The sequence below is a fragment of the Cheilinus undulatus genome, linkage group 15 (genome assembly GCF_018320785.1).
Source record: "Cheilinus undulatus linkage group 15, ASM1832078v1, whole genome shotgun sequence".
In the NCBI taxonomy this organism is placed as follows: Eukaryota; Metazoa; Chordata; class Actinopteri; order Labriformes; family Labridae; genus Cheilinus; species Cheilinus undulatus.
In genome coordinates, this window is record NC_054879.1 from 7,010,546 (window position 1) to 7,034,522 (window position 23,977).

The following is a 23,977-nucleotide window of genomic DNA, read 5'->3' on the forward strand; positions in this document are numbered from 1 at the left end:
ACTGAGTGCAGAGGTAGTCTCAATACGATAGAGAACTTTTGATTACAGTATGTAACCATGGTTCTCTGAGTAAATGTCGTATCCTGATGACGTCACTGTGAGAACGGCAGACGTTGTATTGTGTGTGACTATAATATGAATAACCCTGTTGAAGTTATGCCAGCTGACGGGGTGGATTTAATTTGTATTACCTGATTAGTATCAAACGAGTCTGGTGTTGGGTCCGCGGCTGCCTTTTGTTTTGATTTCTGGCCGTGGCTTTTTTTGGAAGTCTGAAGTTTGAAGCCACTACAATAAATTCCGTTCAGGCTCCCTTCCACATATTGGACAATCAGTCCCATCTTGTGACTGAAGATGCCATAAACCAACATCATGCACCTTTTGTGTTGGATCTTAAAATAAAGGATGAGTGACGGTTGGATGTTGACTGATTGTTGTGCTTCTCTGATGGTTTTCCTGAGGGCAGGGTTTTGTGAGGCAGATGAGATGTACTTGATGGCTATTGCTTGGTGTCATTTTTTGATGCATATGAAGTGGACATAGTGAGTGCTGATGAATGGTGGGAGGCTGTGGGCCAGTTTGAGTGCTTTGTTTTGAATGGTTTTCAGGCGGTTGAGTTGGTGGTCTGAGACGGTGATCCAGGCAGGGAGGAAGTATTTGAAAAGTGGACGGATGTATGCTAGATAAACCTTGGTTATTGAGGATGGTGAGGTGCCATGCTTTCTGCAGAGGGCTTTGAGGTGGTTGAGTCTGTTGTTTGCTTTGTGTTCCAGGTTATTGATGTGTTTAGTCCAGGTCATGTTGCTTTGGAAGGTGATACTGAGGAATGTTGCTTCATGGGCTGGTTGTGAAGAGTGAGGTGGATGTTGTTGAACTATGGGTGTTGGTTTTTGGTAAAGATAACATATTCAGTTTTGTCAGGGGTTGACCAGTGGTTTGACCAGTCTTTTATATCAGTGATGCATTGTTGGAGTTTTGAGGAGGTAAGCTGTAGGGATTTGGATGTGGACCAGTAGTAGAGATCGTCTGCAAACTGTGAGACTTTGGCGATGGTGGATGGGTAGTAGTAGATGTTGGATATGTAGATGAGGAAGAGGAGGGGGTGGAGAGTTTGACTTTTATTTGGCGGTTGTTAAGAAAGCTTGAGATGACGGCTTAGGTGAGTCTAGGGAGTCTGAGGTTAATGTCCAGTAATCTGTAGATGAGTCCATTGTGCTAAGCATCAAATGCTTTTACAATGTCAAACAATATTTCCATGGTGAGCTTTTTTGTTGAAGTTCCAGTAGATGTCTTCTGACAGTCTGAGTATGTTGTCTGTGGTTGTTTGTTCTCTCCTGAATCCGGCTTGACGTGTTGCTAACAGTCCTAGCGAATCAATATGATTGGTGAGGCATGAGGTGAGAATTCTTTCAGAGTTCTCCGACATGGCTGAGGAGGCTGATGGGGCAGTAGCTGGAGGGGTTTTGGGGGTCTTTACCAGGTTTATGGATCATGGTGATGAGAACAGATTTCCAGGGTGAAGGGAAGTGACCATATGTAATGCAGGAGATGAAGAGCTGGCTTTCTTGAGGTGCTGTTGTATTTCCTTCGTTGTAACTGGGTCAGTGAGGGGGTGGGGCTCTGTGGTGGGGTTGGCTGGGTTGGTTCAGGTTGTGTTGTGTTTTGCAATTTCTTTGTCAACATAGGATTTCCAGTTATTGCCGAAATGGCAGGTTGGACATGAATGGATGGTTTCTGGATGGTTTTTGAAGAGTGTGGTTTTGTCTTTGATGTCTGTGGTTATTGTACCTGCAGATTTGAGATTGGTGTGCTGTTGTTGTTTTATGTGTGTCTATGTTTATGCTTTTGATTTTCTGCCAGAAGATGCGGGGGTTTGTGTCTTGGTTGAGTTTTTGTAGAAGGTGCTCCAGGTTGTCTGACAGTGGAGGACCAGTCCAGGCTGTTCCCTGCTTGCGCAATGACAGCGGGAATAGGCTCCAACCCCCGTTTCCTTCTTTATAGACTATTGTGTTTTCATAGGCTCGCAGGTTACAGCCCACCTCTGTATCCTGGGTGAAGCCATTTGTAGTCACTGAAAAGTGACAACAATGGTTTGTGATCTGTCACTATAGTGAACTTCCATCCGTAAACGTACTTGTGAAAGCGTTTTATACCAAACATCACTGCCAGTCCCTCCTTATCCTGTTGTGAGTGCTTTTTCCTCTGCTGCATTAAATGTTTGTTTTGTAAATCTGGTTGGTCACTCGTTTCTTTTCGGGCATGTGATGTGACAGCAAAGTACCTATGCCATGTGATGATGTGTCACATGATAGCATAATGTCCCCCTCTGGGTCATGATGCACAGGCCCCTCCGCTGACTGCATTATTTCATTTGACTCCTCAAAGTATGCTTGTTGGTCCTTTCCCCACTGCCATTTTGTGTCTTTTTGTAGCAGTTTGTACACTGGAGCGAGGATAGTGGGGGTCTCCATCATATCTGCAGCTGCGTCATAGGTAAAGTTATTCTCAGATTTCACATGGCTCTAACCTCTTTATCCGCCTAGATGGGCTGTGAAAAGTTCTCCCAAACTTTGTATTGGGTCCCACTGGTTAAAACAGTAATCCAGTGCTGAAGTCCATGTTGAAATCGTCAGGAAAGACACTAATTAGCATACCTAACAAGCTAACGCACAGTTGTCTGATGATGCATTCAAGTTGGCTGGGAAATTTTAGTGTTTGAAGTGGTTATAAATATGTCAATATATCAATTTTAAAAAACCTAGAATTCAAAAATACATTTATTTTTTAATATTTTTAATCATTCAAGAACTTTTGGAGGGGTTGCAGCATTATTTATAATTTAAATGTAATTTATTCAGGCTATTTATTTTAAGACAATTTAATTTTTAAAAAAAATTAAAAATGGAATTTTATTTGTTCGTTTCAATTTCTGTACCAAAAACATACCAAACCGAGACTTCAAAACCGTGGTACGTACCGAACTGGAATTTTTCTGTACCATTACACCCCTAAAAATAAGTGTGTTTTGTCATCAAAACCTGCCACAATCATTATCTTTTCTAATCTTAACCCACCACCACCCCCCTCATCGGAGGACAAATACTTAATTTTAGTGAAAAAATAAAATACTTTTTTAAACTTTTAAAACGACATTAAAATTTTATTTGTTTAACGAGACAATTAGTGTGTGTTGTCATCTAATCCCGCCACCACCACCCCTCATTGGAGGACAAATAACTTTGAGTGAAAAAATGCTATAATATATAAGCTTTTTTATTTTTAAGACTATTTTTACTGTTTTTGAATGATTAAACTACACTGTCATTATCATTTTTAATCTTAACCCTCCACCACCCCCCTCATTGGAGGACAAATAACTTTGAGTGAAAAAATGCTATAATATATAAGCTTTTTTATTTTAAGACTATTTTTATACTATTTTTTAATTGATTAAAACCGTCCACCACCCCCCTCATTGGGGGACAGCTAACTTTATTCTAATGAAACAATACAATATTGTACTTTTTTATTTGTAAAACTAAATTTATTCTACTTTTAACTGTTAAACTAGACAATAAGTGTGTTGTCATCTAATCCCTCCACAACCACTCATTGGAGGACAAATGACTATTCTAATGAAAAAGTTTAAAATAAATTTTGATTTTTAAAACTACTATTGTTCTATTTTTAATCTGTTAAACTAAACAGTACATATCTTTTCTTATCTTAACCCGCCACCACCCCCCCTCATCGGAGGACATATAACTTTATTCTAGTTTAAAAAAAACAAGATTTTACTTTTTCAATTTTTAACACTACTTTTATTCTATTTTTTAATTTGTCAAACTAGACAGTCCTATTTTATCATCAGAACCTGGCCCAACCCCCCTTCATTGGAGGACAAATGACTTTTTTTTAGTGAGAAAGTACAATATTTTACTTTTTTGTTTTATTTAATTTTTTTTATTTTAACATTGTTTAACCAGGCAATCATTATCTTTTGTGATCAAAACCCGCTACCCCCCCCCCCCCCCGAAGAAAAATTAATTTATTTTAGTGATGCAATACAATCATTTACTTTTTTATTTCTTTAAAACTACTTTTTTAATTTTAAAATTGTTTAACCAGACAATCTATATCTTTTGTGATCGAAAGCCACCACCAACCCCCCTCGTCAGAGGAAAATTAGAAGAAATATGTTCTAGTGAAAATACACCGTATTTAATTTTTTTAAAACTACTTTTATTTTTTATCCATAAATTGTTAAACTACACAATCAATATATGTTATAATCTTAACCCACCACCAACCCCCCCCCCCCCCATCGGAGGACAATTCATTTTTTCCTACTTAAAAAATACAATTTTTTTTTTCAATTTTTAGAGAATGTTTTTATTTATTTATTTATTTTTTCGTGACACTTAGAGTGTGTTGACATCTAATCCCGCCGCCACCACCCCTCATTGGAGGACAATTAACTTTGTTTTAGTGAAAAAATACAATTTTCTCCTTTTGAAATTCGTAAAACTACTTAAATTTCATTTTTAAATTGTTAAACTACACAATAATCATTTTTAAGAATATTAATCTGCTATCACCCTACCTCATGGGACAACAGAGAGCTATACAAAGTCAAGGTTTTTTAACCATTTATCATGCAGACTGCTGCATCTGTCAGAGCCAAAAAGCATGCTAATACCTTATGACGCTAAAGTCCTTTGATTGATCTACAGGTTGTCTAAATTCAGTCATAAGAGAATGAAAACTATTTGGTTAAGTCCTTCAAAACATTCTTGAGACAAGAAATCCGATTACACTGCTGGTTATGGTAAGGGTTAATGTAAGGCGAACCTTTTCCTTCCATAAAGATTTATGATCGGTTCTTGTTCCTTTCTGAACTTTTCTTTATCAAAGGAAAACAGAAGTGAAATAAGTCTCTTCTGAAATTGATTATTCTCCCGAGAGAAAAGCCAACACAAGCGATGATAGAAACCCCAAACAGTCTGCTTGGTAAAGGGGTCCAGAAGAGACCAGTGTTATTAGTCTTCTGTTGGACTGCCCTTCCAGAAACAACCGCAGCCTCGTCCAAGCCTTGCAAAGAACCTGGATACTGGATTGCCTGAGGGATTCTTGAGGGCAGCCAAATGGATTTTCAGATGCTTGATGACAGCATCATCAAAAGCTGCTGTGTTGGCTGATAACGCCGCCTTGAAGGTGGTCTCTTTGGAGCCAAGTTCCTTGCAGATGTCCTTCAACAAGGGTGTGTTGAATTCCCCCAAGTCTTTTATGCTGCAGACATCTGAGAGGTCACACTCGGCCAACGCTCTGTTTGAGAGACGCCTGATGATGGCAGGCCACTGAAGGCGCCGCTTGGTTCGGAGTGGGGCTTTAAGATAGAGCCTCATTGTCAAGGAATTCATGAGGCTCTCTGTCTTTCTAATGCACTCAGGAGACAAGGTATCAGCCCACACCGCCCTGGTCTGAGTGTCAAGAAGTGTTGACTGAAGAGGGGAAGAGGTCGATGCAGGCTCATCTACATCATCTTCCGTTTCAGACGTAGACTCTTTTCTGACCCATCCCAGTCTCGTTAAGAGCCTGGTAAGAGCGCTCGGCTGTGAGGGAATCTTCAGGGCATCCAAATGTACTTTTAGATGCTTCAGAGCAGCATCATAAAAAAGCTGGATCCTCTGCTAAAACAGCCCTCACTGTGTTTGTCTTCGAGCCGAGCTCCTTCATGATGTCTGACCACCAGACCTTGGTAAAACCTTCGACGTCCTTGATTTTGCGGATGTCAGAAAAATCACACTCCTCCTTGGCTCTTTTGTACAGACACGTCAAAATGCGGCCTAGGTAAAGGCTCCCTCTTTTGTTTCGTGGGAGCTGAAAAAGGAGCCTCATGCCAAGGGAATTAAGGACCTTATCGATCCTTTTTACGGTATCCCAAGATAGAGTCTTGACTGGTGCTGCGTTGACTCTGTCTGGCAAGGTTGTAGAGCCTGTTGCCTGTGATGTTGAGAGGCAAGAGCAACATTTGCACTTGCGCGTTGTTTGAACTGGACGGGACTTAGCCACGACTGGCGTAGCCTCTGCCTCGACAGGACTGGCCTTGACCATATCTGGTGTAGGCTCTGCCTGGAGTGGTCTCAATTCATCAACAACTGGTGTAGGCTCTGTCTGGACTGGTCTGGACAGGTCCACAATTGGCGTAGCCTCTGCCTCGACAAGACTGGCCTTGACCATATCTGGTGTAGGCTCTGCCTGGAGTGGTCTGGGCAGGTCCACAATTGTCGTAGCCTCTGCCTCGACAGGACTGGCCTTGACCATATCTGGTGTAGGCTCTGCCTGGAGTGGTCTAGAGTTGTCTACAACTGGTGTAGGCTCATCCTTGACCAGTGCAGGCTCTTCTCTTACCAGTGTGAACTCTCCATTGTCTGATGATGGACGCTCCTCGATGACAGAAGGCTGTTCAGTCTGTCCATAGCAGTTTTCTCCTGCTGATTTGCCATTCTCCTTGATTTCAGAGGTCTGGGAGTTCTCTTTACTTACTTTTTCCTCCTGGCCGGCATCTCCTTCAGCTGAAGTTTCCCTCTCGGCCTGCTTTTCAGCATGAGGGGAACCGACAAAGTCCTGTGGGAGGGGGTCCCCCATGGGTAATGTGGCTGGTTCAGCCTGAGTCGCACCCATGATCAAACGCTCTTGAAGCATGGGCACAACAGATTTCAAAAGCTCTGAAGACAGAGTTGGCATGATATTAGTGAAAATATCAGCCAGAGTGTCTTCAGTGGTTGGATCCCAAGCCCCTGTAGCTATCATACTCCTCTGTGTCGCAGAGAGTTTTTCAAGCTGTTGATTGATCAAAGGCTTAAGGGATTCAAAGTTGAGAACGGCGTTCTCCATGTTGAAGTCAGTGTCACAAAAACACCTGTGAAAAAGCTTCCTTGAAATGTATTTTTCTCCAAAAATGCTCAGTGCTGAGTAGCTCGTGCTCCTGTTCTCCTGTACTCTTGAAACTGAACTGAAATGTGAAAACTGAGATGCATTTTCAATATAAACTAGGGGGATTTCCATGCTGTGATGTCAGGCTTCCATCAAGGCCAACATTCCATCCCTCCCAGAAAACCATTGAATACAGACTTTGATAATGATTGGTTAAAACAGTCATGTGACAATTGTCCTGTTACTGGATGGCCCAGTAACTAGGTGAAATCAACCCAAGTCTTTACCAATGAGCAGGGCCAGCCCAAGCCTTTATGGGGGTCTAAGCGAATTTCACTTGGGGGCCCCTTCCACTGAAGCACCATCAGTTTTACCAACTGCTGTTAAAGAATGCTTTATGCTGCTACAACATAATGCTATCAGGGCTCATAATTTTTAAGTCTTTGTTTTAGATGTGGTCTTGTGTTAATTTCAAGTTTCTTTTTTTATTTGCTTTCAGTTTGCAAACTGGAAATTTCAAATGTGTAGACAGACATTAAAAAACCCCCAAACAGACCAGAACATAGCCAAGGTATTTTTTAAAATAGAAAATAAATGCAAACAAAATAAATGCAAACATATTTAGCTATCACGAGAACACCACCAAGTAATATTTGCTCAGTTATGCATGACCAAAATAAAAGCAGTTTTTCAAAAAAAGAAAAAATGGACTTTAATATACAATAAACTGTTGTCCTTCTTTTACATAATTATCAAAATACAATTTAAAAATTGAACAGAGACTTAATATAAAGAAACTGGAACAATATAATCTAAGAATAAAATTAATGCTTAGTGATAAATTAAGTATCAATAAACAGGTGGAATTTTATTTTTCACAAATTTTCTTGTGCAAACAATGCAAAAGTCCCCTGTAACTATTAACTCAGCTGTTTAATAGTTTTACAAATTCCACTCACGGTTTGTGTTTTCTTGCTTTTCTTGAAGCGAAGTCATTAAAGACATCAGTGTGGCAAAATGTTCCTTCCAACTTTGCTGTTTATGCTCCTTATTGCAAGTTCACTTAGTCTTTCTTGTGCCACTGATGACCTTGAGTAAGTCTTAATCAGTGTGAGTTTTGAAAAGCTCTGCAGACGCCACAGTCACAGGGAGAGTGCAGGCTATCAGCAGAGCTACCCAAAGATTTGGGTACGACTCACAGAGGTCATTTTGACTGAGGCAGTCAGTATTTTTTACACTCAGCTGAGCTCTCACAGCAGCGTGAGGTAAAATCCTCAGCACCACAGAGTGAACGGAGGAGTGACCCCTCCCCCTTAACTATCAACAGTTGGAGATAATGGCTGAAGATGTAATACCTGCGTCTCCTTCAGAGGAGCATGTTCATCCCTGGTTCAAAATCAAGACTCTGCATTTTAAACGACGAGGAACAACAGCCACATAAAGTGCTGCCTACTGTGTGGAGCAGCGCTTTATGGAGCTTAATTTACGACAGGCCGTAAACGTGCCAGTAACAACAAAACAGCGGTAGCATATTAGCTTTCATGTGTTAAAAATATCTGCGGTGTGGAAAAACTTCAAACTTGAGAGCAAAAACAGGCCAACGACCGCTTGCAGCATCTGTAACACGACCGTTTCATGAGGTGGTAGCAGCAGAGCTGCGTTTAATTCTACAAATTTGACCCGTTATCTCCGATCAAAACATGCAGCGGAATACGGAGACTTTACAAGAGCAACAGGCAGCTTCACCGAAGATACACACTCTGGACTTTAAGAGGAAAGACAAGTACCCTCGAGAGAGCGATAAGGCAAAGAAGATAACAGAAAAAGTGGTTGAATTCATCGCTTTGGACAACCAGCCCATCTCCATGGTGGAGAATTTGGACCCATGCTATGCCCTGCCATCTCGACATTACATTACTGACAGCTTTACCAGAGCTGTACAACAAAGTACGTGATAGCATACTAGAGAAAAGCAACTTCCCTGCCGTTAGCTTCACTACAGACATTTGGAGCTCAGATGTTTGCCCCATGTCGCTGCTGAGTCTCTGAGAAATAAAAGAGAGGGGGATAAAGTGATGTAGCAGCTCTAGTTGCACTTTAGAAATCGCACTGAAATAACAAGAGTGCCTTGTATTTGATATTTGGGTTTATTCCAGTGTTAGTGTTTTGGTTTTCATCTCAGATTAAGCTGCTACATTTTAATAAGGATTGTTGTTTTGAATCTGAATGATTCTTATGTTTTTGATCCAATTCAAGTTAAACTGTTTACATCACTTAAAAGTGGAGTTAGGATGTTTTCAATTCATTTTTGAGTTCAGTTTTTGTTGTGACTAACAGAGTAAAGTTAACTTCTAAGTGGAATTATAAAATTTAAAATTCATTAATTGAATTCATATGTTATCGTGACTATTGGCTCTATTACACCTCCTCTAAGTGAATCTGAGGTTATTTGAGTTCACCTTTTTGACTGCTCAGGTCATTCAGCTGACCACTTTAAGTGGATTTTGATTGTCTGATGGAGTACTAAACACTGCACTAAGTGAATATATAAATTTATTTTTTGACAAATAATTAAAGTGAAACAGAGCTGTCACACCATTCTGAGCAGAAATGTGATTTTATGTTTTTTTTTTTTTTTTTTTTTTTTCAAACAATATTGGCTGTACTGAGTTTAAAGGGGGCTTTCACACCTACACCGTTTGGTCCCGACTTTTGGACTTATCCATTTGGTCCGAACCAAAATGATAGGTGTTGTGAAACCTCCCCTGGACCGTGGTCTGGACAAAACAGCCAGACCTTGGTCCGACCAAAAGAGGTGGTCTCAGTCTGGACGAAACGGAACCATGGTCCGGTTCATTCCCAGTGTGAAAGCATTATATTGAAAGGTTCGGACCTTAGTATCAATGACAGGAAATTACGACATGACTACCGGCAAAGGAAATCCTTCACCATTACAAAACCTCTCTCCTAAGTCGGTGTTGCAGTGACTCGCAGGATTGCATACTTCTCTCCTTTTCTGTCGACGACGACGATAAAGTTGTCATCTAATGATAAAACTCATACGATGAACTCGGACCAGCCTTATGTACAGCTCTTCAAGTTTTCGCTGTTGGTAGTAGAAAATCAACAATAATATGGTGGTAGGAATGATGATTTTATTCATTGTTTACAACATTCAAGACTCAAGTTATTGAACGTGTTGACGTCAGATGCCCGCCGGCCAAATGACCAATCAATGTAAACTACAGAGACACGCAAACCACGTAGTTGATGACGATATCATGTAGGATCGTCATGTAAAATCCGTTAGTCCGGTTGCAATAATGACAGTGTGAAACCCAAACAGATCGAACCAAATGTATACAATGTATCAAAAACACGGACCTTGGTCCGGACTTTCAGGTGTGAAAGCCCCCTAAATGGAATAAGTCTGAGATATCTAGTAGTAACAATTGAAAGTGTAATCTAGGTCATTATGAGTATCGGATCAGGACTCGGTATTGGCAAATATTCAAAAAAAGGAAAATCGGATCGGAGGCCAGAAATGCTGATCGGGACAACCCTAAAAAATAGCACGTCAAATCTAAGAAAGCACGCTATGGTAAGTTAGCTAAACAAGCTAACAACTTCACTGCTAAACGTACAAGTTCAAATCTCTGTTTTAACTTGCAGACTGCAAAGGCACAGTTGTGTCAGTGATAAATGACGTCACGTGTCCAACCCCCTGTGTAACTTTGCCACAAATGTGATTTTACACGGCATTATTTAACGTCATGTCGTAGGTGATACTATATCGTGTGTGTGTGTGGGATATCTCTACCAGTGATTATACCTTACATGGTTATAACAGGGGGGCTAGTGGGCCAAAGTTGTCTTTTATTTTAATAAGATTCTGTTTTGCTTGCCAAATTTTTTGAGTGATGATCAGGATAAAAATTTTATAAATTGGAGCTAAAAAGCAAAAATTAAATGAAGGACAAAAAGTCCGAAATGAGGACAGTTCATAAGATAAATTTCATAAATATGAGCCAAAATCACTAATACATGATAAAATAAATATAAGGAGATTAAAAAGTAAGAACTGCAAGGTACAAAAACATGCATGTGAGATTAAAATCATCATGTAGAAATAAGATAACTATTATGAGAGAAAGAGTCTGCTTTTTCTAATTAGATTAAATTTTTCATCCCATAATTGTGATTAACAAACATAACTCAACTGCTGCTTTATGATTTAAGTTTTTTATTTCTTTTACTTTTGGTAAGTTTTGCTACTTTATATATTGGCAATATGCAGTTTACATTACCACCACTGAATAATATGTCGTAATGCAACACTTTTTAATAAATTGAACAAAATTAAGTTACTACTCGAGTAATCTTTTAATAAGGTACTTATTTACTCTTACTCAAGTACTTATTTTTTATGTAATTATCATTGTTAAGTAACAGTGCGTTTACTTGAGTACTGTAACTGTGTACTCTACCCACCATTGTTGATAGTGCAATATAGAAGCAGTTAAATGAAAAGATGTACTCCATGATTTGAAATAAAATAATTTCAGTTTCATATCTGTATGGATATTTTTAATTTTGAATTTATATATTTATAATTTGTATACACTATATTACCAAAAGTATTTGCTGACCTGCCTTGACTCGCATATGATCTTAAGTGACATCTCATTCTTAATCCATAGTGTTTAATATGACGTCCGTCCACCCTTTGCAGCTATAACAGCTTCAACTTTTTTAGGAAGGCTTTTCACAAGGTTTAGGAGTGTGTTTATGGGAATTTTTGACCATTCTTCCAGAAGCGCATTTGTGACGTCACACACTGATGTTGGACCAAAAGGCCTGGCTCTCAGTCTCCGCTCTAATTTATCCCAAAGGTGTTCTGTCAGGTTGAGGTCAGGACTCTGTGCAGGCCAGTCAAGTTCATCCACACCAAACTCTCTCATCCATGTCTTTATGGACCTTGCTTTGTGCACTGGTGCACAGTCATGTGGGAACAGGAAGGGGCCATGCCCAAACTGTTCCCACAAAGTTGGGAGCATGGAATTGTCCAAAATCTCTTGGTATGCTGCAGCATTCAGAGTTCCTTTCACTGGAACTAAGGGGCCAAGCCCAGCTCCTGAAAAACAAGCCCACACCATAATCCCCCTCCACAAAACTTTACACTTGGCACAATGCAGTCAGACAAGTACCGTTCTCCTGGCAACCACCAAACCCAGACCCGTCCATCAGATTGCCAGATGGAGAGGCGCGATTCGTTACTCCAGAGAATATGTATCCACTCCTCTCGAGTCCAGTGGCAGCGTGCTTTACACCACTGCATTTGACGCTTTGCATTGCACTTGGTGATGTATGGCTTGGATGCAGCTGCTCATCCATGGAAACCCATTCCATGAAGCTCTCTACACACTGTTCTTGAGCTAATCTGAAGGCCACATGAAGTTTGGAGGTCTGTAGTGATTGACGCTGCAGAAAGTTGGCAACCTCTGCACACTTTGCACTTAAGCATCCACTGACCCTGCTCCATCATTTTATGCCACTTCGTGGCTGAGTTGCAGTCGTTCCCAATTGCTTCCACTTTGTTATAATACCACTGACAGTTGACTGTGGAATATTTAGGAGCTAGGAAATTTCACCACTGGATTCATTGTAAGGGTTGCATCCTATCGCAGTACCACACTGGAATTCATTGAGCTCCTGAGCAACTCATTCTTTCACAAATGTTTGTAGAAACAGTCTGCATGCCTAGGCGCTTGACTTTATACACCTGTGGCCATGGAAGTTATTGGAACACCTGATTTCAATTATTTGGATGGGTGAGTGAATACTTTTGGCAACATAGTGTATATGTCAATGTGATCGTTTAAGCTTTTTACTCTGAAAACTTGCACAATCCTTGTCTACTATATTGAATGACGTAGTGACATGGCTCTGGCAACACGGCAGCGACATCGGCGTCTGGCCAGCCAGCAAATCTCCCGTCGCAAATTATATCTGTGCAAAGTAATACTTGATTTTGGATCATACATCCATTTATTAAAATTAATGTGCTTGTTAGTCTGAAAACTCGTGTATTTTTCGTCTGCTTCTTTTTCCTTATGTGGCAGACCTGCCTATGTGCAGTGATGCACAAAGACAAAAAACGAAGACGTTCAGTTAAAGTGACTACCAGTATTAGAAGACAAGATATAGCAGGACTGTCATATGTCTGGACATTTTTCTTTCTTACTTTCAGGAATAACTAACTCCTAAATAACTGCTGAATTATGAACAATTCATAGTGATGTTTCCCTGTAGTCACAAGGTATGTTTGGGGGGGGGTAGTTTCAGAAAATGTGGGAAGGGCCTGAGGTGTGACGGTGATAACAATACAACTGTACATTTTCATTTTTGTTGTACAAAATAAATCTATTTGCAAATAAAGGCAGTGCAGTAATTTTTGTGTGTGAATATGTAAAACAATAATTATCCAGTGAAAGGAGAGAAATTGAAAAGAGTCTCAGGCTTTATATAAAAAGCTCGAAGAAAGCCTCTTTTCATGCCTGAATCCTATCTGTTTTTGTGGCTTGGAAAACCGAAGTCTCAATTTGCATCTCTGGAAGACTTTGCCTCAGCCACATTAAAGTCTTTCAGAGAGAAATCCTGTAACTTGGCAGGAGATTTTCACTGCACAGAACATCACAATAGGTTACTTCAGGGCTTTACATGCCTCAAAGGTTCAACATAGCGTGCTTTACATGTTTATGTATGCATGAGGGAAATAAAAGTTGGAACATGAAAATGCAGACATTCATCAGTACGTCTTTTTAAAGCCAGTCATTAGCAAAGAAAAACGTGTTTCCTATGCTGCTAAAATGAAGTTTCCCTTCTCTGATTCTCTCTTCCAGCTCAACTTCATCTTGTTTGTGAACATTGTACGAGTGTTGGCGACTAAAATCCGAGAAACGAACGCAGGAAGATACGACACCAGGAAACAGTACAGGTGTGTTTTTTGACTGTTTTCTTCACTGATGCATTGGAGGAAGTGTCCAGCCTTTCTCTGTGATCATGTCTTCATTATGACAATTAAGCAAATCACACCGCAGTTACTTAAGTGTCTGCATGGCTGAGACAGACAACACAACTTAAGGCTCTTTCACACACGCATTCCTGAAAGTTTCTTTAAAATTTCAGTGTCAGCCCCTGAAATCCTCCTAAGTTGATTGGTCACACTTGCACCTCCACTAACCACTGACATGTTTTAATAAACTGTTTTTTTTTTGTTTTGTTTTTTGTTGTTGTTGTTTTTTTAATATCCATTCATGTTAAGTTTAGATAAACTTACACCTTGAAATCTTTTTTAATGAGGGGGCATTTGTAAACTTTGGTTTGCAGGCAAATAAGCTGTGCAGCTTGTTATCATTGCTTCAGACTGATGCTGTGAAGTGAAAAATGGCTCATTAGGTAAATTTTCCTCCTCTGCAGTCCTTTCTCTTCCTCACGTCTCCTTCAATCTTTTGTTGAAAGAAGCGAACATGGGGGACACACTGAGAAGCTGCAATGAACCCAGACAGCTGAATAATAAAAGTGTGACAGTGTCACCAAAAAAGTAGATTAAAACGAGTCTATCTCAAGTTATGGCATTAATGTTCATAATGGAAAACGGTGGGTTTTTCTTTATACATTTAATATTATAGTTTCCCTGTGTATTTATTTTTATGGTATGTGGGTGCTTGCTGTCATTCAGATATATTGATATGTGGTTAAAATGATTTTAAAAAAAGACGAGATAATATAAGGAGGATGTGTCATGGAGGAAGAGGCGGAGAAGCAGAGGACAAAGACAATGAAGCAGGCAGACCTATGAATTAGGGCCTGAAAGTAAAAAACAAAGTAACAAGCTATACCTGTTGACTAAGTAAAAAAAAACGCTGGAAAATTTGAGTTACAAATGAAGACATTAAGCAGTTTCCTGGCTGGGCTTCTCTACGTGGATGCTGGAGCGTGCATCAGGGAGCAGACAAAGGATTATTTTCCATGTTGGATTATGCTGTATGGACTTGGGTGATATCCTCGCTTTTGTATATTTCATGAAATACCAGTGGTTTTGTGATTGATTGCGTATTTTTTGTGCTTCTTTTTTTTGTTCACAAGAGGTTATCATGTTTTTCCTTGGTTGCCCTGTGGATTATAGACTATATTATATTGCATACATCACAGACTTAAAAGGACTTTAAAAAAGCCACTTAAAAGTGCTTGGAGTTCAACAATTTTGCGTTTTTCATTAGAGTGGGACTCGTAGTTTATTTTGAATTCAGAAAGACTGATACTAAATCTTTGTGTCATAATCAACTTTTCATGTAACTTTGTGCACAGCGTGGCTATGGGGGAGATATTAATGAAATGTGAGGTGCTTTAAATTTATGGCGTTCTCTGGAGAGCTTTTGCAAAGTGGTTGTTTGTTTCCTTGTCAAATATTCTTTACATTTTAAGGTTCTCTATTTTCCCTAAAAGATTCTCCTTGTGTGTTTAATGCTGACTTGAAAAAGGTTAAGTGGTACAACAGTACTGTTTAGTGATGATATAGAAAGTTAACAAAATATTGACGAAACATTAAATCAACATAGTGAATACAAAACAAGCAAAAAACACGATTGGGTCATATTAGTGTTATATGTTGCATATTTTGGCTTTTCTGTAGCGTGCATAACTACAGAGCTCTTAGCTGTATCTATAAATGTAAATTATTGAAGTGCGTCATGGGTAATCCTTTGAGTAGGCCTAGGAACTATCCTTCTTGAACCTGCTTTCTCTTTTCACACAAAATGTGTGCATGGGGACACAGGTGGCCTAGTGGCTAAAGGCCCGCCCCATTTATGCAGACGGCCCAGGTTCAAACCTGGCCCGAGGCCCTTTTCCGCATGTTTCTCCCCCGCTCTCACCCCAGTTTCTGACTCTATCTACTGTCCTCATCTATCAAATAAAGGCATAAAAATTCCCAAAAAGAAATCTTAAAAAAGAAAAAAAGTTGTGCGCATTAAGATTTATGTAGTTCATCATCTGTTCTTGTAAAAAGTTTTCCTATCTTAATGTATTTTTGTTATTTTTTACGAGTATTTGTTGATGAGTTAAAGACGTGTGAGAGTGGTAAAATGCCCTCTGAGCTGTTGGTGCTGTCATGGTTGTTTGTTGTGTGGTGCTGTCCATGGTGCTGATTATGTAACTGTTGGGACCACATGCTGTAACAGACTTAGGCCCAATCCCGTTTCTCCCCTTAACACTCAATCTTACCCTCAAGCTCAACCCTCAGTCTTAACTCACCCCTCAGAACCAAGTGTAAGGGCCATCTCATGACTTAGAAATGGGACACCCCTTAATAGCAGTTACAATTACAGACCGTAGAGGGCAGTAATGTGCCAAAACGGTGTAGTCTGTCGATTCAAAGGGAGAAGAAGAAGAATGAGAACATGTTAATATTTGACCAAATAAAATGTATAAACAGCACAACCACGGACATGTTCAGGTGAAAGTCACCATATAACAAGGCTGTTAGCTAATGCCAAACACCAGTTGTAACTAGGTGGCCATTTCCACAGCACCAAAAAGCAGGACTTTGCAGCCCTTAGTGAACTAACAATAATCAAAACAAATAGGACTCTAGTGTATTTCCCGCCACTATACAATTTTGTCCATGATACTGATGGTATCATGATACAGTGATTCTGAGATACTCTACTCATTGAAGGACAATTTGACCCAGGACCGCCCCTGGCCAAAGGCCCTAAGCAGACTCAGATATGAGGCCCCCACTATCGCCCAAACATACTCACTGAACAATGCTCAAAGGTATCTTAAAAAAACTAAAGGATATATTACTACAATAACAAGAAATAGAAAGTCTTTGCAATTTAGCCCAGGTTATTAGCATATAAAAGACACAGTTCTTGGTTAGATAAATAATCATTGATTTTAATGATCATATTCCTTGTTACAGTAATAAGGATATTTATAATTTCCATCTGTCTAAAAAAGTGGTCACTATGGGTTAAGTATTTTCATCATTATATTAATCCCACTTTATTTGCTCTCTATTGGGGTCTTCTCCTCAAAACAAAAAATAATATAAACCAGATGATCTTGCCCCCCTTACCCCCCCACACACACCCCTACACATCTCCCCTTCCCTCACACACAGCAGCTCATCCGTTTTGCTCCTTTCTCTTCCTCTCTATGTTTCTGCTTCAGTGTTAACATCTTTTGTTAAATCACCTTTAAATATATTGTCTTTATTTATTTTCACCTGCAATCTGATTTTTAAGACAGCTGATCTGTGCGAGGAAGTTTGACGTCAATTAATTCCTGATAAGAACCAGCGCAGGAACTTGAGAGTTTTATCATAAATTTACAAACTAAACAATGATAGAAGTTGATATTTGACAAGAGAGGTAGCAGAATAACGGGTGAATTTATTGGACAGATGTGATGAAAGTTTCTGTGCAGCAAGAATAAGGAGAGAGAGGGAGAGCGAGTGGACGCACGCGTTTTATTGATCACGGATGGCACCAATTTCCAAAAATATATAACTAATGTGTGACGGCCAGGTAAAGTTTATGATCGGTCAACGCTGTATATACAACACCAGGATCATATTTAACATACAAACACCGGATTAATGTGCAGAGAAAGAGAGCAATGGACAATATGCTGCGTTATGTTCTCCAAAGGAGGACAAATAAGCGTCCAGCTTGAGGCTGAGCCAGACGCCGGACAAGGCATTGAAAGTCCACACAGTTACCGGCTTACAATCGTAAAAATAAAAGTAAATGTTACGCTACAAAAAGGCAAATAATCAAAAAAATATAATTAAACTAAGATATTGGAGTGGTTTTCGTAATTTTTAAAACTCTATTAACACAGAAATCTACATTTATAGCTCAATTTTCCCCGCATTTGCCACCATCTTTCTTTGAGTGATAACCCTTTAAACCAAGTGAGGCCCAGGAACAGCTCAGAATTGAGGGCATTAACGCCCTCAATCTCGCCCGATAAGCTCAACTCTCGGGAGTATTGGGACAGCCCTCGCACTTAGCAGGATCGTGCATTTTGAGACTGAGGGTTAAAATTGAGGGTTAAGGGGAGAAATGGGATTTGGCCATAATCATGCACTACGCCCTGAATGAGGCCTTGGACTCTTTCTGTATGAATGAAACTATCAATTTAAGTGTTTTTCAACAGTCTGCCTTACCTTGTAATAAACAGGCTGCATTATTGTGTGCCGTTGTAGTTGTGTCTTGATAATGGGACATGGAGTTATGAGCTGTATATTTGAGGGGGACCTGCAGATAAGACAGTGTGTAGTGCAAAGTAAACAAGAAAATGATAGTTTGGTGTCTTTTGGTTAGCATACATTAGGCCTACCTCTCTTTCTCTCCTGCTCTGCTTTGTCCAGCCTCATCAGAATCAGCTTGCCCCATGGTCACAAGTAAGTTTCGCACATTCAAATTTCACAACCTCACCGGCAAACACTTTGGCTTCATGCCTCAGTGAGCTAGCCTGACAAACCGAGGGGGAGTGACCTCACCCAGTGGAAATGTTTCTGGACTGTGCACTATGGCGTGCAGCCCTAATCAGTGGGCAGAGATCATGGGAGATCTACAAGTTCACGCAGGAATAGTCAACAGCAGATTATTTTACCTTTTTGGGGTTAATTTATCATCCCTTCCAGTAAGAGACCATGATATTATTGCTTACACCATAGGAGAATACATTAGGAAGTTAAAAGGTTAATGAATTGTGTGTGGTTTTATGTAAAATATTTTGTATACATTTCCTCAAAAATTAGTATTTCCCTGTCAATTGCGCCGTTGTAGCTCTGGGACCAATTGACCCCCCCCATGGCCCTTTGCTTTCACTGCAGGATGAGACGTAATGTTGATATAGTGATGATTTAAGGTCAGGAGTCCGTGCATTGTTTTGTATTTTGAAAGTATCATATGCTCTATTCTTTTTACTTCCTGTTTGGTGTTTCTGATCGATGGGGATTGAAGTGGTTTGGCAGTGGGCGGTGCTGAAAATAGACCTGCAACACGTCTTCAGTGAAGTGCAGCGGAGTGGCGCTTAAGGGACACGGTGGCACCGCACGCACAGACCGTGGAACTGCTCTGATTGACTAGAGAGGGAGCGAGTTGCTCCGCAGTACTATTCATCAAAAAATGACTTGGGCAATTATGCTACGGGGAAAGATATGCTAAAAGCTACAACTGAAATGCAAACAGCCGTAGCACAAATGCAAGAAACCCCAACACAAATACAGAAAGTTTCAACATGAATGCAAAAAAACTGCAACATGACTACAAATTTCCACCACACTAAGGGGCAGGTCAATAAACACTAGCGTGGCTTTTCACCTCTTGTTTCTTCTCTATCCAGCTAAGTCAGTCATTACTGTGTATCCTATTATTAACTTATCAGCAACTATGCACTGTGGAACCAATAGGACCCAAACATTAGCCACTTCAGAGTAAAATATACAGAATGTTCAAAATATGAAACTGGTCAGTAGTCAAGTGTATCTTATTCTGCTGCCATGTGTGCCCCTCATCTCCTATCAGAAAGAAATAAATCAGATTATTGAAAAATAAGAAAAATCCTGTGAGCTGAAGCTTTGAAATATCCTTTTATGTTTTACAGTACCAGATCAAGCAGTGTAATATCAGCCACCTCTAGAAAAATCAGCTCAATTTTAAAAAACTTTACAGATGTTTGTGGTTAACATAGAGGACGTTCTTCTATGTGTGGGTATTCTTTGTCCATTTACTACATAACCTGACACGCCAGATAGATTTGTTTCACACATCCATCTGGTAAACCTTCCATAGACAGCGTTTGGGAAAGGGCAGAGCTTTTGAGAAAAAACTTGGAGGGTGATGGGATAGACATTCTGTCACATTTTTACGGGCCAGTCAGAGCAACAAAACACGTGACATAGCCGCTACGGAGGAGTAAACTCCATAGAGAACTGCATAACGCGAACCATGGCGACTGTAGACATGTCAGTACACGACTTTTTTCATTTTTGTAACGAAAACAACTCACTGCTGTTTCTTGTTTTTCCTTTAATGAAGAAATTTTGTCAAGTTCTGATAAAACAGACACTTTAGCAGCATCCACGCTAATCTCTTCTGCCATAATTGCACCGGCCTCTTGTTGCTGCTTGCTTACGTCACAACTCCGCAGAGCCTGAAAGTACTGCCCCTTGTTGCTGATTGGTCACTTTCTAACTGGACCCAAACTGTTCAGATGGGAGCTTTGCAAGATGGATTCACCAGTGAAAAACACGGAAACGGGCAAATGCATCTGCTTTGCAAGCATAATGATGTGCGTTAAGGTCAGTAACATCTGTACGTCTCTGCGTCATCTTCATCCTCTGCACTGAGTGAATGTGTCTTTACTGCTCTGTTCATTCTAATTATAGGTCACATCTGTGTGAACTTGTGGTGTGAAGCTTGTAGTGTGTTATTTCTGTTGTTTCTGATGGTTAAAAAACATCCTGCAGGTTCAAAATAATTAATTGATTTGCACAGTAGAAGGTTTAACTTCTTACAAAATGGCTAGAGTGATCAATAACTGATTTCAAAAGAGTGTGGGGGATAAAAATGTGTTTTATGTGATATTGTAACAGCAGCAGTGGTAACAGCATTTTTCCCCAGTTTGAGTCACACAATGTTAATCTCCTGAGCTGACAGGTGTTTGTTTTGCTGCAGTTTTCTGCAAGAACAAATTCTCTTTCTGAATTTTTTTTTCCTTTATTCTATCTCACTGTTGATTTGATGTTGGTGATCTAAATGCAAAGCCACTGCTGCACCCCCTGGCCTCTGGTAAAACACACCTAATAGTGCTCAGGTGGAAAAATGTGTAGGTGTTTTTGCACCTGCATCTGATCAGTGCAAAATCTTTAGTGGATTAGCTGCAAATGAGGAGCTTTTAGCAGGCGCAAATCTTGCACTAAACAATATGTGCACGGTGGAAAAAAAATCTTAGTGGGTGTACCCCCTAGTGGTGTGGCTGCTGACATTCGTCTTCACTGTTAATTCAAAATATTTTGTAAAGCTGCCATACTTTTTGATCTAATCAACCCAGGAGACTCTTTAATTTTAAAACAAGTGTCAAAAAGAATCAAAGTAATTGGCCACCCTGTTCTGACTTTTAAAACTACTCTGGCAAAGAGGCCAGTTCCAGTCATAATGACTGCTTTTTGCTCATAGTTGTTGTCGTTGTCATCTTCTGGACTCCATACAGGACTCAGACTTTTCCAGCAGAGCTGAAATAGCTACAGCTGCTTTGAAAGCACTTGTACTCCTCTCCAGGATGAGTGATCACATGAAGACAGTGAGTGGCGGTCCTCGTCTGAGTATCAAGAGAATATTAAAACAACAACAACAAAAACTAAACAGGAGCTGTGATTCAGGATCCTTCATCTCTGCGACTGGATAGCATGCACCAGGCTGCTGAGGGTCCTAATAAATCAAAAACAGGAAATGAAAGCCCCATCTGTTATTTTCTCTCCAGAAGTTTCTGAGCTCCCGCAGCATATGTTTACTATTATTATTATCAAAAGAAGAATTAAAGCAACACCTCACTGGTCAAAAAACAAGAGTCGGACTTGGTTAATGTTGTTCAAGACATTTCCCCTCTCCTCTAGAAGGGGTGTTCAGCTCTAAAACTGACAGGGGCCAGAGTGATAACTATAATCTTCTGTTGGGAGGCCAGTGATCTAGGCTATCACTTGGTAGCAATTTGCAGAAATTCCAGCACTACAAAATAAAGAATGAAACAACAGATAAACATAAATATTGCATACAACGTAATGAGAGGTTTTGACTGTCATAAAGGAAATCGTAAATCCAATCGAAGAAGTGCCAATCTCAATCTGAGAGATGCTGCATCTTGTTCCAGCAGGATCTGGCTCAGATTAATCTCTGGCTATACCACAGAGACTGTGTGTTCTGCAGAGCGGCAGTCTGCTGTGCAGTAATAACAGGTATTTAAATGTTGTCACTCAGCAGTCAGAGAGGAGGATTTAACAGTGGAAAGTGATTCCTTCTTATTCATGAGGACTGTAAGACGGACAAAAATAAACTTGGATTAAAGCCCAGACTGTAGCCTGCAATTTAAAAGAATGTGGCACATGAACATTGCCAGCTGTTATCTTGTACGCATTAAAGAAAACATTTTACTACAATATCATTTCAACCTTTACAGCAGGACAACCTGTGTTTTATTCTTTTAATTTCTGTCTCTTTTTCCTCTTTTGTTGTTCAGGGAAAATTCAATAAGCATAAGTAAGCAAATGTGAACAGTTGAACATTTTTCAGGCATTTACAGAAGTCTGCTGAGAAGATTTTAGTATAAAAGAAGGCAGCAGCTTGCTGGTTCATGATACAGTCCACACTGTAAACAGCAACATCAATTTTACTCAGAAACATTGAGTTCAATTAACTCATTTTTTTGTAACTTGTTCTAAATACTTATTATAAACAAGTTACTTGTGCTTCTTGGCCATAAAAGCTAAATGGCTCAATCAGTACTCAAAAAATGTAAGTATTTTTGTTAAAACTCAAATTATTTGAGTTATGATAAATTTGAAAAGGTTTCCCAACATGCCTTTGGGCACTAAACCTTTATGCACGATGAGTAAAGTTGCTGTCTCAATTACAGAGGTCCCGCCCATAGGAGGCAATGTTAATGACATTAATGTTAGTGGATGTTGGATGGCACACTGACATTAGTGAAATTTCAACTACGGGTTCAGTGGGTCACCAACAGCCATCGTTGCAAATGGTTGCACACGTTAATCCACTTTAGGTGAAATGATTAAAAAAAAAAAAAAAATCAGTGAGCATTATTTGACATTTTAAGGTAAGCAGCTATGATATTTTGAGTGCTATGAATTTATCGGTGTTTACAGTGCAGTAAAAATATTAAGTATCACACACTCAAAGTAGATTATTTAGAAGTCCTGAAAACTCAAATTAACATTTGAATCTTAGATTTGAGCACTTAGAATATGTGATTTTAAACAAATAGTAAATACTTAAATGGTTTATTTAGAACAAGTACTGAACACTTAAAGTAATCACATTTTCTTTTTTACTCACCAAAGTCAAGTGTAGTTTACTTGTTATTTTTGAGGCAACAAGTTTGCGTATTTTTTTTAAGTAAGCTCAACTTATTTCATTTTACAGTGCAGGAGCAGTCTACTTTTTGCTGTAATTTACTGATACTTGTTACTTTTGAAGAAAGAACAAAATATTGGACTATCAGTCTTATGAAAGGTACAGATTTTAGGCAAATATAATGATTTATCCAGGACATTCATTAAAGACATTAAATTAACTTAAATTTAAAAACTTCAGTGAAATTAAAATGTTTGTGCAAGCAGATAGAAAACAGAGTAGATGACATTTAAAATAAAATTAAGATATCAACAATGTAAAAAATGCCCCATTTCTTTTCTAAAAAATACAATAGTAAATGAGAGAATTTAAGAAATATAAGACAACAAATATTTTCATATAATTTTTTTTCTTTTTAAGTTTCCACAGTTTGGTCTTAATGAATTTTGTAGTATTACTGTGAATAGGGTTTATGACAAAAATGTAGTGGCACTGATAAACAATGATCAGGATGTTGGGTTAGATTTGAAGGACAGTCTATTAGAGTTTGTTGCAGCAGGGTGATGCTGAATTAACCTCAAACCTGCGGTTTGGACTTTAGCTTAACTAAAGTTATTAATAAGCTTTGTCTTCTTGTAGACACATTTTCTTATTCAGTTGTCTCTTTGATTTCCTTCAAATTAAGCTGTCAGCTAATGCCATCAACTGCATAACCTCTACCCACTTTCCTTCACTTTGCTCTTGAATAGCTTTAGTATGCAACAGGTCTAATGCATTGTACACACTGTTCTGCTGCCTGTTGTTTCTTTCAGAAGCCCATCTTGTTAAAAGCACTACCTTTCTGATTTCTTTTCCATTATTGATTTTTATAT

General features: G+C 39.3%; 1 protein-coding gene across 1 annotated transcript in view; it reads left to right on the plus strand.

Moving 5' to 3' along the window:
- The window catches only part of pth2ra (parathyroid hormone 2 receptor a), a 205,870-nt gene that overhangs the window by 162,268 nt on the left and 19,625 nt on the right, over positions 1–23,977 (plus strand). Inside the window, exon 11 of the mRNA XM_041807123.1 lies at positions 13,839–13,933. Coding sequence (XP_041663057.1) covers positions 13,839–13,933 — 95 coding nt within the window. The remainder of the gene's footprint in view (positions 1–13,838; positions 13,934–23,977) is intronic.